The sequence below is a fragment of the Phyllostomus discolor genome, chromosome 1 (genome assembly GCF_004126475.2).
Source record: "Phyllostomus discolor isolate MPI-MPIP mPhyDis1 chromosome 1, mPhyDis1.pri.v3, whole genome shotgun sequence".
In the NCBI taxonomy this organism is placed as follows: domain Eukaryota; kingdom Metazoa; phylum Chordata; class Mammalia; order Chiroptera; family Phyllostomidae; genus Phyllostomus; species Phyllostomus discolor.
In genome coordinates this window covers 21,827,562-21,851,806 of record NC_040903.2, presented here as the reverse complement: position 1 = coordinate 21,851,806, position 24,245 = coordinate 21,827,562, and the positions used below count along the sequence as shown (strand labels likewise).

General features: G+C 41.8%; 1 protein-coding gene across 4 annotated transcripts in view; it reads left to right on the top strand.

The window, feature by feature from the left end:
- The first annotated feature begins 222 nt into the window (after positions 1–222).
- The window catches only part of ARAP2 (ArfGAP with RhoGAP domain, ankyrin repeat and PH domain 2), a 158,648-nt gene continuing 134,625 nt past the window's right edge, over positions 223–24,245 (top strand). The window contains exons 1-5 of one of the 4 annotated variants that reach the window (XM_036019658.1): positions 223–732; positions 14,779–15,810; positions 20,841–20,899; positions 22,031–22,107; positions 23,031–23,119. In XM_036019658.1, the coding sequence (XP_035875551.1) occupies positions 14,903–15,810; positions 20,841–20,899; positions 22,031–22,107; positions 23,031–23,119 (1,133 nt within the window). In that variant the 5' untranslated portion in view covers positions 223–732; positions 14,779–14,902. Of the gene's footprint in view, positions 733–1,218; positions 1,317–14,778; positions 15,811–20,840; positions 20,900–22,030; positions 22,108–23,027; positions 23,120–24,245 lie in introns of those variants that run through there. The other 3 variants (XM_036019666.1, XM_028507603.2, XM_036019655.1) reach the window with 3 other exon arrangements.

Below are 24,245 nucleotides of genomic sequence, written 5' to 3'. Positions count from 1 at the left end.
CCAAGGTGAGTCTTAAGTTTGGGAAACACTCAGGCAACTTGGAAAGTAGTAGAGCAACACTAATAATCAGTGGTGGCGAGGTTCCGCCCCGTTGACAAGCAACCAACCCGTCAAGAGCGCATCATCAAACCAACTGGCCGGCAGGAGCCGGGGAGCGGTCACGGGCATCTTCCTCCCGGGAGGATACAGCCCTCCCGGATCTCCACTTCTGGGCGCGCCCTCGCAGCCTCCCGCGGGTCGGGAGCCCCGGAGCCGAGGTGCGCCAGGTGGCGCGGGTGCCAGGCGCGGCCGAGCCGCGGCGCACTGAGTCAGCCGCCCAACTATGCTGCGGAACCAGGACGGCCTGCTCGGCCGCCCCCGCCGCTGAGCCCGGGCTACCCCCGCGCGGGGCGCCAGCTCCCCGCCCCCGCGGGACCGGAGGAAGCGGCCGAGGCGCGGCGCGGGAGCACCTGGGCTGGGCGCCGGCGGCGGGCCCGGCGCTTCCGGAGCTGCGCGCTCCCCGCGCTCCCCGCGCTCCCCGCCTCCAGGTGCGGCGGCCGCGGCGCGCCGGCCGAGTGACAGCGCCGCCCGCGTGGCCGCTGTCCGGGCAGCCGGCGGGGACCGAGAAGGAGGAGGAGGCCCTGTGCCTGGGACCGACGGGTGAGGACCGAGGAGCGGGGCGGGGAGAGACGTCGGCGGCCGGGCTCCCCCTCCTCCCGCCTCCCCTCCGGAGCCTGGCGGCCCTCGTGCGAGGTGAGTACCGGGGGCCACGGGGTGCGCTGGGCGGGTGGACCGGGCCTGCGTGCGAGGACCGTCTAAGGTGGGGCTGGGGCTTTTCAGTACTTTTTCGGGTAAATTTCCAGAGCGCCAAGTGCTGGGCTCTGGTTTCAGCCCCTTGGATTTCGCTCCCGCGTGTGGGCGTCTAAAAGGAAACCAGAAGCTGGTAAGGGATACAGAAAACCCACTCGCTAATGTGACTTGGCCCGGGAGGGTGACAATCCGGATAGACAGCTAGAATCACCCTCCATGTCCCCTCTCCAAGAGAAAAATAAACAAAAAGGAGCCGCCCTTCAACGAGTTTCAGGCACCAAGTTATTTACTCGCTGGAGATAACGAGTTTGCTCTGATCTTCGAGCTCCCCCGCATCCTGCTTGTTGTATACCGTGAGACCACAGGCCTGTAAATTCACGTTGATTACAGTCATTTGACTTCCACCTGCCTCAACCTAACACCCTGCAGGGCAACCAGTCGGCTGTGAGTTGACCAGATTGATGTTTCTCTATGACTTTTGGAGACTGGTCTCTTGAGGAAATGGGTGCCCATCTTCCTTTAGTAAAGTAAGTTCATTCTGGCTCGTTTTCTTAAACACTTCCCCTGCCTCCTTGCGGCAATCTGGAGGTTTTGTGTTTTGTTTCCCTGTGGGGGAGGCTTTGTGGAATTATATTGTGAAAATAACCTTTGATAATTAGAGGAAAATAGAAGCTGTTTTGTGTGGAATAATATTTTAGGCTGTTGCAAGTTTGTGTGGTGATAGCAGCATTTTTTTTTTGCAAGGTTGTCCTTGAAGTAGGCTGCTCAGTGGAGTGTATCCTTTTGGTTTAAGAAAGCATATTGAAAAAGAAACTATTTTTAAAATTACCTTTAAATGGATGTCATTGTGATTACCAATTATAGTATTGTACTTACAAACTCAGTATTGATTTTCCCGCACTTAAGCACTCTACAGCCCAGCCAGTTTGTGGAATATTGCCCATAAGGACAGTAGTTAGAAGATGAAGTTATGGCAGTTTTAAAAAGTAAGCTAACTTTTTTAAGGAAAAGGAGAGAAAAATACCTCTAAAAATTCATGCACTTACAATAGAAATATTGAAGGAAAATCCTCATGACATTTCACTGTTTAACAATGTGTAAAAAGAAAGGAAAAGTAAAATGGGTCATGGAACTAGGCTAAAGTTTAAAGTAGAAATATCTCCTTGGTTCCTTTTTAAATGTACAGGGTGGGGCAAAAGTGGGTGTACAGTTGTCAGTACGGAAGCAGAGTTTACTCTTGTAGTATTATTTATTGTATTGTTTTCCATTTGAACAACTGTACGCCTACTTTTGCCCCACCCTGTATATTTAACATACACATTTCAGGTGAGTCTTAACACCAGGAATATTTTATGTGGACTTGATTTGTCAGTACTCTGAGATTTATTAAAATACCTGGAGGGTAAATCAAATGACTTGTTAAGACTTATTAATGTGGGCGTGTGTGCATTTGTTTTTTCCTTCTGTAAGCTTGTCAAATTTTGCGTTGACCATGAAAGGAGAAGCTGATGGTACATTTGAAAACTAATTCATAATCACCTATCACTACAACCTTCTCGTGGCGTGAGGCTCATAGAGAGTCAATGAATACTTTTCAATTTAACCACAGTTACTATGGTTAAGTATAGAATTTATGTTATAACTAATTGCCACTGTCTTATAAACTCTATGTGACTATGAAATTTTAAAAACATGCTTAGGATGCTGGGTTATAGACCTTATGGTATCCAAGAAGGTTTACTTTTGTTAGTTTGTACCTCACCTCCCTGCAACTTTGAGACAGTTGGGTGAAAGATGCTATAAAAGTGCTAAGTGACGGTCATTGCTGTGATAGTTTTATTTTAACAAGTGCCCCCCCCCCACCCTCCATTTATTTATTGACTCAGTGGATCCAAGCTTTTCAATTACTCTAAGCGGATGGGTTTTTTAAATACTCTGTAAAATATTAATTAGGCAGAGAAATTGTTATTAGTGTTGGAAATATTTCTTAGCTTTGACCAGAAATGATTAATGAGAGGTTAGAGGCTGTGCGATGTCTTCATCTTTTTTGTGAAGTCTTAGACCTCTGTAGTTGGTCATTTTAGGGTTCTTTTAAGCATTGACCAGATTGAATGTTTAATGATAGATAAACCATTTTGCTCGCTTGTTTTTCGTAACTGAACTAAACAGTCCAGGGTATTCTTCTCACATGATCTTTTCTAGTTAGAAATTTGATCTGTGAAATTTTGTTACAGTTTTGACTCAGCATGAATTTGCTTCCTTGCCCATGCCATGGAGGAAACAGAGGAGTGCTGACGTGGGTGAGAGCAAACATTTTGAGCAGTTTCGGGGATAAAACTACTAGTGAAAAAAATAGGGAGAATTACGTTTCTGTCTTCTACCATTTGTGTACAGAGGTGCGCGTGCATAAGTGAGGGAGTGTTCAGGGATGGGCTGATACGATAGTGCATCTGCCTTTATGATTCTCCCACAAATGGGATGCAGAAAGGACCGTTACAGTACCTAGCTTTAGGAAGAGGAGAGGAGGGTTTAATCCTGCGGAGCTGGAGAGCTGATCAAGAAGGAGTGGAAGAGAAGTGTGGTCTCCGCGCTGCCTGCCGGGGGACTTGGCCTTGGTGGGTTGTGTTGGCGGAAGCGGTTGCCAACCTGCTTTCCCAGTCTGGTGGTGAAGTTCAGAATCTTCAGCCCGCTCTTCAAGGCCCTCCATCTCCGGTTGCAGCTTCCTTTTCTGGTGTCACCTTTCTTTGAACTCTTGGTCCCTCCTAGCTACTCTCATCTCCTTGCTATTGTTAGAAGACATTTTCTCCCTCTCTGCCCCCTTTATGGCATGCCTGCTACTTCAGATGCTGCCGTCTCCCTCTGCTGTATTTCTTCTACCTATCTTATAGCCCCTGCCCGTAGTTCCTTCACTGAGCACTCCATCCCCCAGGCTCAGTTTACTGCGTAGTTCACTGTATCCATGAAGCCGATGTGAAATTTTGAGAGTTCCCTGGCAGTCACGAAAGATGATGGTACTACCTCTCTGCACTTAAAAAGAAAACAAGACTTAAAATGTAAACCGCGTGAAAGTCAAGGTCACAACATTTGATTTTTGTTATCACCCCTATTTACGTGTCCTTTTGGGTACATCGGAGTCTTCCAGTTTCGATATTCCTTCGTCACTGGCACTTAGTGCCGTGGTAGACAAGGGACTGTTCACACGCATACTGCTTTCCTTGGCTTGTAGTCCCGTCTGATCTACCCTTTGGTTCTAAACTGTCTGAGTGAAGACACTGCATCTTTACTTCCTTCGTAGCACTTAACACAGTTCTCAGATGAGATATTAGGTACTGTTACCTTGAACTGCAAATATTTCCCACTATTATCTTGGATAGAGTAAATTGTGTTCCTTAAATATTTATTGAATGAATAATTTTAAGTACGTGAATCAATACGTTGGGAGACAGTTGCTGAGATAGCCTCTTTTTCTAAGAAAGAGAGACTTTGGCAGTTGCAGAACCACTAGGAACAAGCCCTCAGATTCGGTTGGAAAAGAGGTCAGGGTGCTATTTATAAATGCAAGGAGAGGAAATGGTTCACAGTAGGCTATTTTGAAACATCTGGTTGTTAGTCTAAAAATGCAGCTCAAATTCAGAGAAATGGTTGGGTACATATTTGCATTAAATTTTAAAATTTAAAATACAATGTATGTATGAAAAGTGCACATAAGCACATAAGTGTACCTTTAAAAACCTTTTCGCTGAAGTGTAATATCAGTTTTGACCTGAGTAAATTGGACATTAAAGCTCTGTTCAGTGTAGCGTGAAATGGGGCAGAGTCTGAAGGGGCAGTTGTGCCTGTTGTGTTCACGTCAAGGGTTTCAAGGTGTCGGATTCTCCTCCTTTGGGGTGTGGCCGAGCTGTAGAGAGGGAAGGAGGGGGCTGGCGCTGGGCAGAGGGAGCTGTCCGGGTGGTCGGGCATGCAGCTGGAGGGTCTCCACGTGATGCAGGCTTCCACTTACTCTTTTAAATTATCCCACGTCTGCTCTTGTAGGAACTTGGGAAGATGAAACCTTTCCCTGGTTGCCCAAGACTTAGGGCTGCTCTTTAAGGACCTCTAATGGAAAACAAGTCTGAAATGTTAGCCAGTTAACTTAAAATCTAGGTGGACAGCTAGATTTTAAGTTAAGAAGAAAAGACCTGCTGAAGTGAAGTGAACTAAGGAGATTATTGACCACGTAACTATTGAGATATTATCTAAAAAACCTAATCTAGGTACTACTTATGCTACTGATATAACTTCTCATAACAAGTAAAGGAATCATCACTTCTGGCCTTCACTGGATGTGGAAGTCACTATTAAGTTCTAGGGTTTGAAAGGGTTGTACTTTTCAGAGTGCCCAGTCAGTATAATAATCAAAATATAACTCAGAACCATAATTTCTCCTTGATCTAAGCCATGAATGCTTTTGCCCAGGGTCTGGCTATTTTAAACCTCAGCAATGCTTGTTACTTGCCTGGGTCTGTTTTCAGATCATGTGTATTTACTCATTTCAGCCTCAAAACAGTCCTGTGTTGTGGGCATCATTGTCATCGCTGCTTACACATGACGACAGTGAGGCTCAGAGGAATGAAGGAACTTCCCCAAGGTCATGCAGCTATCACACGGCGGGGCTGAGGTCACTGACGATCATTCTGCCCTGTGTCCCAAGTCTAAGGTCTCCAGTGAGATCCTTGTTCTCACTACTCCAACCACATCTGTGTTTTACTAAGTTAATACAGCTATCTTCACTGCTGTGTTAGGTACTTTGTAAGCTTATTAGAGGAATAATTTACAGTGCTGACTTAAAGGAATGTAATTTTACTAGGCGGGCAGAAGAGTGCCATGAAACTAAGATCAATAATCTATTATGAATATGACCAAATGAATATCATATACAGCAGATGAGGTAATAATAATAGTCAACATTCATTTTTTTTACTTATTGATTTCAGAGAGACAGACAGACAGAGAGACATCAATTTGTTTTTTTCCACCCTTTATGCATTCTTTGGTTGAGTCTTGTCTGTACCCTGACTGGGGATCAAACCCACAATCTTGGCGTATGGGAACAAATGCTCTTATGAACTGAGCTACCCGGCCAGGGTGATAGACAACATTTGTAATTCATGCCAGGCACTGTTATGTATACCTTACATATTTTACGTATTTAATCCTAATAGAAATCCTACCAGATATGACGTATTTTATCCTCATTTTATAGACAAGGAAACTGAGCCCCAGGGAAGTTAAATAACGTGACCAAGGTGCACGGTGGACAAGTGGGGAAGGCCAGCTGGGACTCCAGGTAGCCTGACCCCAGAGCTCTGCGCTCCCCGCGCTGCCGCCTGGGTGAATGAGCGAGGCATGAGGGGGCCTGGAGTAGGTAGGGAAGATGCGTGGACGTGGGAGTATACGCTTGTGAGGCTTGAATTGGCCCCCAAAGGAGGGAAAACAAAAAGGTATGTAGCGGGAACAGGAGTTCCACGTGAATAAAAGCTGAAAAGCCGGCCCTAATATTCTAGTGAATCTGCCTAGCTTCTTATCATGTTAAAAACACCACCACAAAACCACAGAGTACTGGACTACTGGAAATGTATAGTTCCGTGGTGTTAAGTGTATTGACATTGCTGTGAGACGGATCTCCAGAACTTTTCTTACCTTCCAGAACCGAACCTCTACATCTGTGAAACACATGCCCGCTGCCCCCAACCCTGGTAAGCGCCATCCTACTTTCTCCTCCTTTGAATTTAACTATCCATCTCATGTCAGTGGCATCAAACAGTATTTGTCTTTTTTAGATGGGCTTATTTACTTCACTTCACATAATGTCCCCAAGGTTCATCCATGCCGGTAGCACATTGCAGAATTTCCTTCCTGTTTAAGGCCACATGGTATTCCACGTGTGTAGAGCACATTTTGTTTATCCATTCATCCATCAGCACTTGGGTTGCTTCCCCTCCCTGTGTCCTTTAGCATCATTTAAAGTGAAACCTTTAAAGTCATGGTTAAGTACCTTTTGAAACAATGCAGCAATACTTTCTGTTCTCATCCAGCAGTTTTTTGCTTAACTTTTTTTTTTGTCCCATCACCATTGATTGCTCAGGTGGGCAGTGAATTCTTTGGCTGATTTTGATAATTTTAATAAACTAAATTCTAGGTTAACATTTCTTCCTTCATACAGTAACTTCAAAGATGTTATCCCTTAATTTGTCATTTATTCTCAAATCTCAAGTAATTAAATGTAAATGAATATAGGTTTCCATATTTAACCACTTACCTAGACAACATACACCCACGATCAACTTGAAAAGATGTACACAGCTTGGGCTTGCACAGTACAGTATATTTAAGTAGCATTTCTCTAGTGACTAGAAGTGCTTGGATAGACAGAGGAGAGAGAAAATACGAAGTCCCCTCTCCTCTCTACTGTTAAATAAGTTGCGTAACTGTTAGGCAGCACAGGTGGTGGGTGGAGTCTGACTCTCAGAATTCTGGCTCCACTGTTTTTCTGGTTTATCTGCTGTGTGGCCTTGGGCATGAGACTGTCCTCCCAAGGCAGCTATGAGGGTTGCAGGAGATCCTACACAGAGGGTTTGTTACCACTCCACAAATATTGGCTATTATTATTAGCAATAAAAGTCTGAAGGAGAACGAGAAAGGATGGATGTGTTTTGATGGGTGGGAAGGAGTAGTGGTCAAGGTAGCGACCAGGGAGGCAGTGACCACAGTGGAGAGTGGTCAAGGTTGACACTTGACCACTTGATGACAAGGTTGCGGAAACTGGGCTTCCTGTGTTGGGTTTAAGGGGGGTTGTGTTGCCACAAGCTAATGTAGGTAAATGGGTGGCAGAGGGGAGGGATGTTAAATGACCAGTTTTGCCTTGAACTGGGGACTGAGCACTTACACTAGAAGAGTGAGTTAGGATCCTTGGCCTGTGACCTTTTGCTGTTCTATACTGTGGGATGGAGTGATATGACGACAATGGTATTTTCTCAAATCCACTTCCTCTTCTGTGTGGTTGTGGGGAGCAAAGTAGATTGTGTTGATTTTATGATACTTGGTGTTAGTATCTTGTTATTAAAACAGTGGAGTTTGCTTGATTTGCAAATACCATGATACCTATTTCTTGTGATTGTATTCTGTACTGAAGTAAAGGTAGATGTCTGTTAAGATTTGTAGCCTGAGTTAGCTATTTCAGTAAGTTATCCATATGGAGCTCTCTAGCTTTTTTTAAGGGTTAGCTATTTCTCCACAACAAGTTTATTATTAGCAATTAAAAGCAGAGGCACTTCTCTTACCTGAAGTGCCAGGCACCGTGTGGGGGTGATTAGCTGAAGAGAGTTGGAGGAGTAGAATGGTACCTGCAGGATGCTGTGAGTCACCTCATCTGTCTACTGGTGCCACTCGGTTGTGACCTGCGAAGACATTTTCCTGCACATTCCCTGGATTCCACCCGGGGAATCCCACTCTGTTCAGAACCATCCTACTGCATTCTGGAGTGCAGGAAACTTCCATGGTCCTTACAATCTGTAAGACTTGTATTGATAACTTTAAAAAGTTTCACTGTTCAGCCCTGGCTGGTGTAGCTCAGTGGATTAAGCACAGGCTGTGAACCAAAGTGTCGCAGGTTCGATTCCCAGTCAGGGTACATGCCTGGGTTGCAGGCCATGACCCCCAGCAACCGCACATTGATGTTTCTCTCTCTCTCTTTATCTCCCTCCCTTCCCTGTCTAGAAAGTAAATAAATGAAATCTTAAAAAAAAGTTTCCCTGTTCATGTGGCAGTTTGATTTCTTTTTATTCGGTATTTTCTGAGATACCTTTCAGTGGTTCTGTGATTGTTAAACCTAGTATTTTGGCACATTTGCAGTTTCTGAAGATCCTAAGGTTATGGTTCTGATTTTAAAATGGTGTGCTTTTTAAAAAAACAGATTAAACTTATGACCAAATTCAGTTGTTCTATGTTAAATTTTCCTTCTTGTAAGAGATTGGAGCCAGGCAGCACTGAATAATTAATGACCTTCTGATTTAATTAATTGACCCATGGTTTTCAGTTGTCTTTTTTTCCTAGCTCAATTAGGGGAAATGGTAAAACTCTGCTGGTAATAGCTGGGCAGTGCCGGTGGGGAGTGGACCACTGTGGTGATTTTCTTTACTTGAGACATCGGGACTGGGGAGGCTGTCCCAACCCATGAGTTTTTAAAAACCCCGCAGGTGGTTTGTGTCTTCCCAGCTACCCCTCTGCCAACCTGCAACTCCTGATTTGATCTCTTTTTGTGGTTAGATGGATTGGAGAATCTTCTCTCTGCTCCTTACGAGTTTGGTGACCTAAATAGGCGAAACTTAAAAACTATGTATACATTCCAGTTTTTATCTTAAATCCCCTCAAAGCTGGGAAGAAGTCTTTCAGCAAACATTTATTGAGCACCTCTTGTATGCCTGCCAGTGTTCAGACTTAGGGGCTGGAGCCTTGAACAGACAAGACTCCTGCCATCTTGGGACAGCCCCCGGATGTCTGTTGGTAACAAATGCCATGAATGTAGATAAGGCAAGGGTAAGGAGTAGTGAGGCACCAGGCATGCTTCTGTGCACAGGGGGGTTATGGAAGGCCTCTCCAAAGGGGCCCATTTGAGCAGAGAGCCACTAAGATGATGGAGTGAGCCCTGAGTTGTGGGTGTATGTTGGGGAAGCAGACATGAAAGAGATGGAAGGACTAGAGATAAGTTCATAAGGTGGGAATAAGAAGACAAACAAACCTGATGGCACTTGAGTGATGGAGGGGGAAAGCCAGGGAAAATTGGGAAGTCTTTGGGAGTGACTTTTGTTATAAAATACGAGGTCTGTCTGGACGAAGTCCAACCATTGTTAATGTAACCAGAATGGTTTGTTCGACATCGATGTAACCTGGCAGCCAAGGAGAGTGGACTGGAATGCTCAGGCTTGAACAATGATGACTTGACTAGTCAGTGTTGAGTGAGCATGTTTACTGTGTGGCCATGACAGTCAAAATGACTGAGAAAGTAGAGTGAAGAATCTGCATCACATTTTGCGTTAAGCTTGAACAGTCCTCCATGGAAACTATTCGGATGATTCAGAAGGCCGAAACTATAGGCAACTTGTGATTGGCAGCTTCATTAAGACAATGCACTGGCTCATGCATCATGTCTTGTGCAGTTTTTGGCAAAACATCAAATCGCCCAGGTGACTCAGCCCCCCTACAGCCCAGGTTTGGTGCCCTGTGACTTCTGGCTTTTCCCAAAACTAAAATCACCTTTGAAATGGAGTAGATTTCACACTGTTGATGAGATTCAGGAAAATATAATGGGGCAGCTGATGGCGATTGGGAGAACTGTGTGAGGCCCCAAGGTGCCTACTTTGAAGGAGACTGAGATGTCATTGTCCCGTGTACAATGTTTCTTACATCTTCTTCAGTAAATGTCTCTAATTTTTATAGTACACGGCTGGATACTTTCTGGACCAACTGCCATATGTCATCTGGCTTCTATACTGAGACCACACTGTTGGGGTGAGTGGGTGGGAAGCCAGGACTGAATCAGGGCTATCAGTTAGGAGACTGTTATAATGGTCTAAAATAGATAAGCTAATGGCTTGGAATAGGATGTGACCAGGGCAGGTGTTGAGAAGTAGTTGGTTTGGGATGTAGTTCCAAGGTAGAGCTCAGTAAGATAGTAAGATCAGGTTTATTAAATGGTGTTGCAAGCCGGGCATGTGGCAGGTGCTCCTAAATGTTACCTCCCTTTTAGTACTTCCTCTTCTTGGAAATGGGTCAGGATAGGATGGGCAGGCGCACAAGCACGCCTGTCATGCAGGCTATTCATACATTCTCTAAACATGTTCTACGTGTACGTCGTGCACTGAGTTTATAAACCAATAATTTGACTGGAATTTATTGGGCAGTTTATGTGAGCTGATCACCACCTTGGCAGACGTATTAGTTTATAATGGGATAACAGAAATAATTACAATGGCAAACAGTTAGTATTTAGCATTTGTTGTGTGTAGTTGGTGTTCTAAATTCTTTACAGCAGCCCTGTGCAGTAGGTACTATTAATACTCTTGTTTTCCCATGAGGAAGCAGGCACAGAGAGGTTAAACACTTGTCCAAGCTTACAAAACGAATAAATGGAGGAACTGGGATTTGATACAGGTTGTTCAGCTCCCAAATCTTGGCTTTTGCACTGTATTATCCCACTCCTGTAGGTTGCTGTTGAATGAATAAGATGTAATTTAATGCTCTAAGAAGTAGATGCTGTGGACGTATAAAGGAGTTTATTTCTTGTACGGTAGAAACCTTGTGGAGGAAATAGCATTTGAGTTAGGCTTCAAAGAATGGGAAAGATTTTAGCTGTGGGAAGATAATGACTGAACTGTTGAAAAGAAAAAAATTATAATGATGGAACTGAATATTTGCTAAGTAAGTACTTACCATATACTAAGCACTATTTTAACACTTACAGATGGATTATCCTATTTAAGCTTCACCAGTGCCAAGGTACCTTTGAGTGTTTCCGTGTTGTGGTTAAGGAAGCTGACATACAGACATGTGCCTGTGTTTACACTGCTCCCAAGCAGGGGAGGGAGGCTGTGAGTCTGGCTCCAGACTTGTGGGCAGTGTGGTAGGAGGGACATTCCATCCTAGGGGAGGCAAGAGATGAGCTTAAGCTCAGGTGAGACGGTATAAAGTATACCGGGGCGCGGGAGGAATTTAAAATGCGATGACTGAATATTGGTGCACATGCTAGCCATCGTTAGTATGTGTTGCAGACAGGTTCCTAGGCCTGTTACTAGCTCTTGTTGCTGCACAGCAGATCCACAGACCAGCACCTGGGGAGCTGCTGACCTGGAGCACATGGAGGGCTTTGCTTTTGTATGAAGGAGTTTGAATATAGGAGACTTTTATAGTTAGGCATGTCCATCTCTTTGCGTTTCATGGTGTGCATGTAGGCCAGAAGCCTCTAAAGAAAGAAGTGGATCTGTGAACACCTTTTGGTGGTAAAACAGTTAAAAAGTCAGGTGATTGGAAGATGGGGCTGATATCAGAGTACACAGAGGGCTGTGAGTCAAGAATAGGAATCAGGTTCTCTAGCCACATTCAGCATGTTGACTGATCGTTGAGAGAGATTTTGGGTAGAACATTTGGTGTATCCATCCCCGAGTCAGCCACCCAGGAAGCGTATGTATATACTGCAAGGGAAGGAAAGGGCTTACTGTACTAAAACACATTTGCACACCAAAAAACTAACAAAATGGGCCTCTCAGCCAATTCTGCCATCCTCCCTACCAACCTCTCTCCTATCTCTTAAACATGTCATGAGCACTTGTCAAGTTTCAGGGATCCTAGTTACATATTGAAAAGGGAATGATTCTGTTTAAGGTCAATAGAAGCTTTCATAGAGGAGGAAGTACTGCCTATTCAAAATTTTAACCAGAGCATAGGATTTTGCAAAATGTGTAGATCTTGGATTGAGAGCGGGCTGGGAACCAAAGTGTCCCAGGTTCGATTCCCAGCCAGGGTACATATCTGGGTTGCAGGCTATAACCCCCAGCAACCGCACATTGATATTTCTCTCTCTTTCTCTCTGTATCTCTCTCCCTTCCCTCTCTAAAAATAAATAAATAAATAAATAAATAAATAAATAAATAAAATATTTTTTAAAAATGTGTAGATCTGCAAGCAGATACAGTATATCCAAAAGATACGGGACTATTAAACAATTGATCATCTTGGGAACAATAATTAACAATTAGTTTAAAGTGAGTGAAAGATGTGGGTGGAATGACACAGGTTGAACTTGACCCTAGAGTTAGTATGTAGGAACACCTACATTGCAGGGAGCGTGTATGAGGTATGGTGTCTGGCACATAATTGCTGTTTACATCAGTAGTAGCTGTTGTTATTGTTAGACCGTAAGGAGCTTAGACTTGATCCTTTTGAGGATGTGGTGTGGTATGCCAAATTTGGATTTTCAGTAATTTACTGATAGAGGGGGACTGGATGAGGGATTTGGTCACAGTGTTAGCGATAATCTAGGCAAGAGGTTATAATAAAGGTCTGAACTGGGGTAAAGACAGTGAGGATGGATGAGTGTATCAGTCAGTGTGGGCTGCTACAACAAAATACTACAGACTTTTATTTTCTCATAGTTCCGGAGGATGCAAAGCCAGCCCATTTGGAAGTAATTATTCCCATTTTGTGATATGCCAAAAAAAATTGGGTAATGTGTTCATTTACAAAATAAGTATAACAAGAGTGGTGTATCTGAGGCCCAGGTTTGTATGTGGTGTTGAGGTTTAACTTTCTACTTTTTCCCCCTGATATTTTGTCATTTTGAGTGTGACCGAGGGATGCCTTATTGATAAAGGCATTTTCTGCCTTTCACCTCTTGTTTGTATCTTTATTTCTTTGCTCCTGCAGTGCTGCCTGAACATGATATGTGCTTTCCCTCTTATCCTATACCTGCTTGTCAATATTTGCTGGTGTTTTAAACAGTTGAGGCAATCATTTCTGGGGCTTTGGTATGTAAGACATGCCGCGTCTGAGTTTGAGGTTGATTTCCAGACACATTGCATCAGCACTTGATCAGATAAATTTACCTTGTTTGGGTGTGTCTCACTTTATTCCTTGAGCATACGAGTGTTAGGCATTTTCTTTTTATTGAAGCATACTATTCAGAAATTTGCCTATACACATCTTCACAAACTATACACAGTTATAGAAACAGAACCCAAATAATTCAACTTCTAAAAAAAATTTATTGATGTTCTTTGGGAGAAAAATGGACCTATACGAATCTGCTGTGTATAGGGAAAATGTGACCTTTAAACATTTTTGTTTTACTTTCATATTACCTTATTTCCTGTTATATAATGTATTTAAGGATTAACTAACTAGTCTTAAGGATTAACTACTAGTCTTATCGTGCTTGTCAGTATTGTATGCATAATGCCAATGCTTTCTTGGAATGAAAGTTATTGATCTGAGAAATATGTTCTAACTGCACTTTTTAAGAGAGTCTCTGAAGAAAGTGTAGTAAAGGGGAAAGTTGTTCATATCTAGTAGTTAAGGAAAATTATCTGAAACTTGGTAATCAAAAGAACGTACAACATGTTCTTTCAATGCCTTGTTGTGGCTACTGTTTATAGACCCACCCTTGGGATTTTTTTTTAAGATTTTACTTATTTTTTTTTAGAGAGAAGAGAAGGGAGGGAGAAAGAGAGGTAGAGAAACATCCATGTGTGGTTGCTTCTTGAGTGCCCCCCACTGCAGACCTGGCCCACAACCCAGGCATGTGCTGCCCTAACTGGGAATCGAACCAGGGACTCTTGAGTTCACAGGCCGGCACTCCTTTCACTCAGTCACACCAGACAGCGCCCACCCTTGGGATTTTAGTTCTAATTCTTGTGCTGCACTTTCTGTTTACTGCTTGGTTAAAGCCCAGAACTGGGAAGTTTCCCATTTGCTTATAGATTTTTCTCCAGTAGAAAGACAACTCTAAAGGCTTTAATGTTATGCCCTATAGGGCATTGATCAATTTATTTTTAAACTAACCTTTCAGTCTTATTCTAACACTAAAAACAAAGCAAAACAGTCTTTTCTGATGGACTGTATAAGCCCATTCTACAAATGCTCTAGGCACTAACCTTACTGTCATACTGGTTCCTTCATTTAGTGAGTCAGATAATGTTTTTGACACATGTTCACTTTATATTCGTGTGAGAGTCAATTTTTTTTTACCTTGATGTGACCATAGCATTTCTGTCCTGTACCTTCATACTTTCCCTGGGAATTGACTTCTAGGACATCAAAGTAATGCACAAAGATGCCAAACTCTTAGTGGGTGACAGTCATTATCCTCATTTTGGTTGTGTTTCTTCAGCGAAAGTTTATAAGGTAAAACAAGGTTTTAATAACTAAAATGTCCTAATAAATTCATTTTTTTTCTGCTAGGCTTAAGCATGCAAAGCATTCACTGTGGAGAAAGTAACATTCTGAGACATTGAAGCTCACCCTCCTGTGCGCGTATCTCGTTGTACTGCTTTTTGTAAATCAGCTTAGTAATGAAGCCACCATTATGTCCTCAGCCACTGCAGTAAATGTTGATATCAAAGATTTCCTAATGAGCATTAATTTGGAGCAGTATCTCTCCCTCTTCCGAGAGTTTGGTTTTAATACTGTGAAGGACTGTGCAACTATAAATGACAGCGTGCTACACAAAATTGGAATATCTCCTACAGGACACCGGAGGAGGATAATTAAACAGTTACAGATAATCTTGTCAAAAATGCAAGATATCCCAATATATGCAAATATTCATAAGACAAAGAAGAATGGTGAGACTTCAAAGGATCACCCTGCTCCATCTTCCGATAAGGGCACCTGCACAGAACTTTTAGATTCGTGTACTGTCCAGACACCTAAACCAGTGCAGTTGGAAACTGTTACAAAAAATCTAGATCAACACGACATTGATATAGAAAATAGCCAGTCTCATAACTCCGATGGTAAGCCGTCTCCTCTTGAACACAGCCTTCCCATTCCAGGAGGAGAACCGCACCTGAATTTAGATTCTTGTCAAGATTCTTTACCTGGTAGCGAAAATAGTAAAATAGAATCTTTGGCTACAAAGAAGACTGTGGATTGTACGGTTGGAGAAGAACAAGCGGGGAATGCTGATTTGATCTCAGACAATGCGAGCAGGCTTCCTCCTGGAGACCCTGGATGCCTTCCTGCCCGTGGCGGTCCACTGTCAGAAGCAGATTCCGGAAATGGAACTAATGGCTTATCAGGAAGGTCACCGCCACCCCCTTTCTTTAAATTTCAAGGAGAAATGGTTGTAAATGACTTGTATGTTCCATCATCACCGTTCCTGCCACCGATGCGAAGTCGTAGCAAGTTGGTTTCAAGGCCATCTCGATCTTTTCTGCTGAGGCATCGGCCTGTGCCGGAGATTCCGGGCTCGACAAAAGGAGTTCCAGGGAGGTAAGAACTTTTATGATAAGTTGTAAGTATTCCATTTGGGGAGATTTAGCTATTTTAAACAATTTTATTTTCAGTGTTCTTTTTCCTCTAAATTCAACTTCTATTAATTTACCTATTCAATAAACATTTTCTTCTCTTTCAAAAATTTTTGGCATGCCATTTCTGTTGAACACTATTTCCCAGAGTCTGTTTCCACCCTATAACTGCCTTCAACTCTTGAGCTTTTGCCCGTTTAGTTTGGGGGACGTCCCTTCTCTTTATTTTATTTGGGTATTCTTCCCCACACCTTCCCATCACACCTGGTATACGTGACATTGCATTCTTCCATGAGTGCTGTTCTAACATTTGAACTGCTGACTCTGTCTCCCCACTAAAGTATTTGTTCTTTGGCAGGGGCCGTGTTTATAACATTTGTATTTCTACTGCTTGGCATAATACTCAGCACGAATTAATAATTCAACAGACATCTAGTGAATACCTATTTGGTACCACTAGGAACTGTGCTAAGTGTGAAGGACGTAGTGTTAAAAAATGAAATTCAGCCAAGTAAATTTGAAGATCTTATTTGGCTTTGTTTGGTGATAATGAATCGGGCAGCATCCTATTTAGCAAATACTAAGAACTCTGGGAGGTTGTACACCGTGGAAGGCTTTTATTGGCAGATGGCGGTGGGGCAAAGAAGTTATTCTAGCGAAGAATGGGTTGTTTCAGGCCAGGTCACTCTCCTTGGGGAACGGAGTTCCTGTCACCTAACTAGTGCGGACCGCATGATTCTCTGTTGACTTGATAAAGGTTACCTCCCAGGGAGAGGATGACGCTGCAGTTGGGTTAGGTTTTGTGGGGCTTAGCATGGGTGACTCCATTTTGGGTTTGTTGTTTCTTTTTTCAGAGAGGAATAAAGGGGCTTGAAATGTGGCATAGGAGACAGAAGTCCAATAAAGTGATGGGGACGGTGCAGTATGAACCAGGTCCACTGGAGATGGGAACTCTAAAGTGGAGCCCTAAAAGAGTGTCAGGTGGTTGGCAGCGTGAGGTAACCGTGGAGCTTGAGAGGAGCCTGCTTCCTTCCCACAGAGAGAGCTTTTATCAGTTTCTTCAAGTTGTACCTAAAATAGTCGTGGTTTTTCTGTAGGGTTGATGTGGAATATTTTTTTTTTTCACTAAAAACTAACACTTGTCTCTCTGCTGGGAGGCACGAGGCTGTGAGTTTGGCTGTTACTGCTGGGTGCTAAAAGCTATTGCAGATTTCTTGCACTGGCTGGAGGCTGGCATTTCTGCAAGACTCCCACGGTCCCCACCCCCACCCCCTCCCCCATCCGCTCTGTTCTTTGGTCTTAGGCAACTTTGGTAATTACAGTGTGAAATTCTGGTTGTATTTTTAAGGGAAAACATGGAAGTTTAATATTTGCAAGAGAAAACATGGCAATTTACAAGACTGTGTTAATTTCAGTAACTGGCATTAGAGCAGCTCTTTGAGGGCAGAGGCCAGAATGTCTTTGTCTACCCTGGCGTCCCTAGCGCCCGCAGCAGAGCCTAGTATTTATTAGGAAATGAATAGTAGGAGTGCCATTTATGAAAGATGTAGGTGCTGGTTTGGTTTATAACTTTCCATGAGTTATCTAATTCTCACAATGGCCATGTGAAGTAGGTAATATTCATGCAGTTTCTTACAAGGTAACTGAGTCTTAGGTTACTTTTCCTAGGATCCCAAGGCTCGTGACCTACCTGGGTTTTATTCCAGTATACCTGACTCCAGAACCTGCTTTCTAAACCACTCACTTAATAAATATTCTTTTTTTTTAAAGCTTTGCTGAGGGAATCGAGAGATTCCATTTTTTTTAAAGATTTTATTTATTTATTTTTAGAGAGGGAAGAGAGGGAGAAAGAGAGAGAAAGAGAGAAACATCAGTGTGCGGTTGCTGGGGGTCATGGCCTGTAATCCAGGCATGCACCCTGACTGGGAATCGAACCTGCGACACTTTGGTTCGCAGCCCGAGCTCAATCCACTGAGCTATGCCAGCCAGGGCTAATAAATATTCTTAATACTGATTGCATATAGAGGCCCACCTCAGAAAAAAAATGCAAGTTCCTTTCCAGAGCACCAGTGTAAAGTGAGTCAGAATCTTTTTTTCTGGTGGAGGATCTTGCCTTCCATTTGTAGGTAACACAACATCTGTGAAACAGGAAGAGCTGAGCACAGTAACAGGAGGTATGTCTGTATAAGAATTGCAGTATTTCTCAGGAATGTTAGAAGATCACTAAGTTTTGTATGACCCTGGAGATTTAAAATTCTTTTGCTAATTTGAAACAATGAAAAGAAGTAAACTGAGAGCGGTCTGAGATGAGTACACACATTAAAGCTGCGTCTTTGCCAGAACGGAACCCTTCTGGGAGCCACAGGGTAACTTCAGATAAGAAACAGTTGGCTTACGTTTTAAAGAAGATGCACTATTTTTTCATAAACGGAAAGGCTGGATGTTCCATTGTGACTCTGAGGCCTTGAAAATGAGAACTGAAGAAATGTTAAATTAGTAGTAAGTAACTTAGCAGCTGTGTCCTAGCCAGGTCGCCCATTGTAACATTTTTCTTTGGTTATGGCAGAAAACGGCAGCTCTGCATTGGTGGGGCTCAGATCATAAAATGAGAAAGTGACTTACTTGTGGTCCTCCCCAGAACTGCGAAAAGGAGCAGTTGCAAGTTTCAGAAGTGTTATAATGTGCCATTTAAAATAAAATCATGGATTATGCCATTGGAGATTCTCTCTAATCAAATAACATCTAAATGATGTTTAGTTTATTCCTGCATGTGCCACATAAAAATGTTTCTTTGTGGCCAGTGCTTTTAACGTAATTTCTTTACTAATTAACCATTTCACATAATTGTGAAAAGGCATATGATGCTAGACATGCCTTCTTGAGGTGAGGCCCTTTGTTTCCCACACGCTTGCCTGATACAGTGGACTGTCTGGGCGAAAGGATTGCTTTTGCTCTTGCCTTGGGCTTCTTCTGTGAATTCCTGCTCCTTTTCTCTGGGCAGCTGGGCTGGGTGGGACTGCGCTGGACAGTGAGTCTTGGGAGATTAGAACTAGGCTGCAAGAGCCGGTTCCTTCCTCATCTCTTTCCTGTGGAGGTCTCCCTAGTCCCAGGGAAATCTTCAAGCAGAAAGCAAGTCCAACCAGCTGCCCTTTCCCTGGGAGTCCTAGTTGTGTCCTGTGACCCTTCCAGGGAGATCCTCCTTAGTGTGCAAGGCAGAGGGGAACAGGTATCTTTCTTACCCTCCCCAGTTTAATGATTTTTATACATCTTTACAAAAATTTATCTTTATTTTTTATTTTAGAGTGGAAGGGAGGGAAAAGGAGAAGTTGAGAAACACCGATTGTCTCTGCATTCTTTCTGTATGTCTGCCTTCTGTATGTGCCCTGTCCAGGGACTGAACCTGCGACCCAGGCATGTGCCCTGACCTGGGAATCGAACCAGCGGCCTTTTGTTTTGCCTCTACCAGCTGAGCCATGCTGGCCAGGGTGATTTTTATACATCTTTCATGCTTTTGTAGGGTAACTCTCACTTGGTCATAGTATATTTTCCTTATTATATATTGTTGGATTTAATTTGCTAATATTTTGTTAATGATTTTTGCATTCATGTTCTTGTGGGTTATTTATCTATCTAACATTTATCTGTAGTTTTATTTTTGACTAGTTTTATTATCAGTAATACTGGGCTTAAGAGTGAGTTGGGAAGTGACCACTCCTTCCCTGTTTTCTGAAATAAGTTGTTGTAGAATTAGTGTCATTTTTCTTGAAATGTTTGGTGTAATTCACTAGTGAAATATCTGGATATAGATTTTTGTTTGTGGATAGGCCATTAATTGCTAAAGTCAATTTTTCTAGTGAAATAGGAATATCAAGATTTTCTATTTATTCTTATGTCATAATCGGTAATTTGTATCTTTGAAAGAATTTTTCCATTTTTATCTTAATTGTTGAATTTATTGCCATAAAGTTTTTCTTAGTAACCTGCAATTACCCCTTTCCTGTTGGTAGGATTTGTAGTGATATCCCCTCTTTCATTCCAGATATTGGTATTTTATTGGTTTTCTGTCTCTCTTATTTTCCTTCCCTGAGAGTTATCAATTTTATTGATCTTTCCAAAGAATGATCTTTCAGTTCTTTTTCTATTTACTTGCTTGTAGTTACTTGGACAGATATATTTTTTTGTAAAGATTTTATTTATTTATTTTTAGAGAGGGAAGGGAGAGAGAGAGAGAGAGAGAGAGAGAGAAACATCAATGTGCGGTTGCTGGGGGTCATGGCCTGCAACCTAGGCATGTGCCCTGACTGGGAATAGAACCTGCAACGCTTTGGTTCACAGCCCGTGCTCAATCCACTGAGCTATGCCAGCCAGGGCACTTGGACAGATATTTATTTAAAGGCAGAGTCCAGACCCTTCCGTTCAGGTGACAAACTAGATAGAACTTTTTCATATCGTAGTTAGATACTCACTACCCTCTGCTTCCACGGTTGTTTCCTCTGTCGTTGTTGTTGGGTTGTATTCTAATTAATTACTTGTGATGTCTCTCTTCTAAGACTATCAGATCTTGTGTATTTGCGTATTTTCGTATTATGCTCACAGATCCAGAGAAGCTTTTTATTCAGTATTATAAAGCTAATGACAAAAACACTACCTATATACTGAAATCTACTTAGAAAATTTTTCTCAGGTGGGTATGGACAGAGGTTTTGAAGTTGCTTTATGCTCATAAAGGCATTGGGAAAATGTTTGCTTTCGTGAATTATAACTATGAGAAGCAAACACTTGTAAAATCCTTTGAAATCTCTTCCTTTATGCTATTTAGAAAAAATGTATTTGTGGAATTTGGCCATTCTGTTTATTTAAAATTAAACTCACTTATCAGTATTGGGTTTTTCTACCCCAAAGAATGTGTGTCTCTGTAATTAGTACTTTACTTAAGATAGTAACTTATGTATTTTGACGTACCTATTTTAACCTGTTTTTTCCCTTTGCTTTAAGCTATTTCCGGGAGAGAAGAAATGTTGCTACCTCAACTGGAAAATCTGCGACACAGCACAGTGAGTCTCAGCATTTCACGTCTCTGTACGTTAGCACGCATTCGATAGTCTTGAAGGTGCCTGCGTGGAGACTGAGAAGGCAGCGCCTGGGGAGTAGGGATAATGGGAGTACTGTCCGCTAGGGTTCATAGTCCCTCAGACAGTTTTAAAGGTGAGTGAATAAAAGCCAGTACTGTACACGCAGACTCCTGGAAATTTGTGCGTGGTGATGTAAAAAGATTTTCTTGGTACAGGCTTCATTTATCATTAGCCCCAGTTGAAGGCATTTTAAGTGAATTAAGTGGTTTCTGACAGTCTGAGCAACAGAACAGATTTATGGAAAGTGATTTTGCCATGGTAACAGGAAAGGGCTGACATTACTCTGGTAAGTTGATCATTGACAGGGGCTTTTTTTCTTTTTGAAAATTTGGCTTCTGCAAGTTCAGGAACATTCTTCTCAACAATAAGATGGTGAACACGTGGCTACCTTTAAAACCTTTAAAAATTGTTTTGCCGTGTCAGAAAACGCAGATGTTGAGACTTCGGTCTTGTAGACTGGTGTAATTCAAAGACAGTAAAAAGCCTTTTGAAATCATTTATTTTTAGATGTATTAGAAACTGGAATTAGAGGGATTCTCTTAAATGGATTCTAGTATTTTAGGTGATATAATACCTAGTTGTCATGTTAATCAATTTTTAATAGTTCATTGGAAATTATAATAGAATTAATTTTTGTTCTGTTAACACCATCATTTAGGAATTAACATTAAAAACGGCACCATGACAACTTCCTGTGTGTGTGTGTGTGTGTGTGTGTGAGAGAGAGAGAGAGAGAGAGAGAGGGAGAGAGGGAGAGAGGGAGAGGGGGAGAGAGAGAGGGAGAGAGGGAGAGAGGGAGAGAGGGAGAGACGCCACACTTTAAGGAATACTCATACGTCCTGTGTGAAGTGCGGGGTGCACACAGTGAGTGCTGCCTCAGGAAGACCGTGGGGTGGGTTTAATTGGGGTAAGAATTATAAGCATAGTTTTGGACTCTCAGAGAATTAAGCTTAAGTTGCAATATTGCTTTAAAATAAATACATGCCTGTTTTAAAACAATATTTCACATTATTCACATCTTTCCATTCTCATCCTATGATTCCCCCCAAAAAGATTCAAATGAGGAGAATTCATCTTCCATCTTTCCTTATGGAGAGACCTTTCTCTTCCAGGGACTAGAAACTTCCAAGGTTTGTTCCATACATTTTAATTTTTTTCCCATATTATTTATTTACTCTTCTCACTATATTTTGTGCTTCATTTTCCTGTAAGATGTTTGGAGAATGTGTTATACTGAAGAATGAAATTTTCAGTCAGTAAAATTCTGCTCAGTAAAATCATGGTAAATTTGTATCTTTAAGTGTATACACAAAAACACATCATTAGTTTGAAATACAGGTCAGTGGGTTTTCAAAGTTTTCTGCAAGAGAAGTTACTTTTAAAAAAAGCAGGAAAAAAGCCATAAAAAAACAAAAACAGGTCCCTTGTATTGCTTTGTGTTATATCCAAATACAGACTTTGAACTGTATTTGGATATAAAAAAATCTTTTTTTTTTTAAAGATTTATTTTATTTATCTATTTTTAGAGAGGGACGGGAGGGAGAAAGAGAGAGAGAGAGAAACATCAATGTGCGGTTGCTGGGGGTCATGGCCTGCAACCCAGACATGCACGCTGACTGGGAATTGAACCTGCGACACTTTGGTTTGCAGCCCACTCTCAATCCACTGAGTGAGCTACGCCAGCCAGGGCTCTACTTTACATATCTTAATTACTGCTTCTCAGTTAGTCTTTTCTCTTTAGTCCTTGTGCTCTTCTGCTATTTTATTTCTTGACCATGATGAAAGGGGAGTTGGGAGATAAAAAGCATTGGGGAAGTCAAAGTCAATAAATTTTATTCTTGGTTAGCATATTCCATTGTTCTTAGTTTAAATGATGAGTTATTAAGTTGGAAAAGGCATCCAAAGGCTACTGTTTAATAGTTTCCCTAATTAAATTGTTTTTACTGAAAACTGATCTCATTAGACATTTACTGAATAAAACTAAACCCAGATATTGTAGATCTTTGTAGAATATCAAACTCCTAAAAAAGCGTATGTATTTTCTTAATAGAAGAAGTGTATAAAGAATGAATTTTGGACCCACGAAGACACACTCAAAGGAGAAACAGCTACTGAAAGAAATTCTTTCCTTGTTAAATCAAGGTATGGAGTCATGACTGATGATTAATTCTTTCGAATAAAATGTTATACAGTGTTGTCTTCTTGCTCATATTAAGTTTCTAAGAAAATAGTTTACATTGGTAAGTTCAAATCTTTTATTTTTAAATGGGTTGATAGCAGACCTCAATTTTAATCAATTTTAATAATTGATTTTAGAGTCTGCGAATCAGGTCTATTCTGTAGCAGGTTTTTTTGGTTTTTCTCCAACTGAAACCACCCTTCGCTCCCCAGAGTACAGAGATGTGGTGACCGTGATTGCAGTTTAAGGGTTAGAAGTTACGTTGTTCTGACGGAGAAAGGGCCGTGCAAAAAATGTCGCTCCGTGAAGTGCAGAATTTTTATAGATGTCATCGAGTGACCTTTTTATTGAAAGTTCAGCATCGATGAGTGGCTTGACAATTATTCTCTTATGTGGATCACACATGAAATTAAACAGAATTTCTAAGGCACCAACATAAATTTTATTTCTCTCTGTTTTATTAGGGCTTGGTATACTGGTTCCTTACTTAACATTCATTTTGTCTTGTATTTTATGTTTTATTTTCCAAGGCTAACACTGCTGTAGGTTTCTTTATGTTGAAACTAAACTTAAGGAAAATACTAAAACTTTAAGAACACACTAAAACACTAATTGTATATCTTCAGCAGACATTTGGTAGAGACCTATTATAATGCGAAATGTGGAAGGGGCCAGGCTAAATTACTTTCTAAGGCAGTAATGGTTTTTAGAACAGTATATCCAGAAGGATGTAATTTGACCCCTAAGCATATGTTTTATTTATTAGGAAAAAGAAAACTTCTTTGTAATGAGTTTTATTATACATAAGCTACTCAGTGACTACATTTTGTCATTCCTTAAATTTATGGCTCTATGCTTAGCTGTCGTGAAGGGGTTCCAGCAAATATTGTATGCTACCCAGCTTTTATCTCCTTAGTGTGAGCCTGGTCCTTTCTCATTTTCTGGCTAGCAGTGTGGTAGGGTTTTTGCTTATTAACATGACAGAATAATACAAAAGGTCTCACCAGTCGGATGTACTCCCTGTTCTATTATGTAGTGGTGGATACATCACAGCAGAGGGTCCGTGCAGTTGGTTAGTGGAGAGTCAAA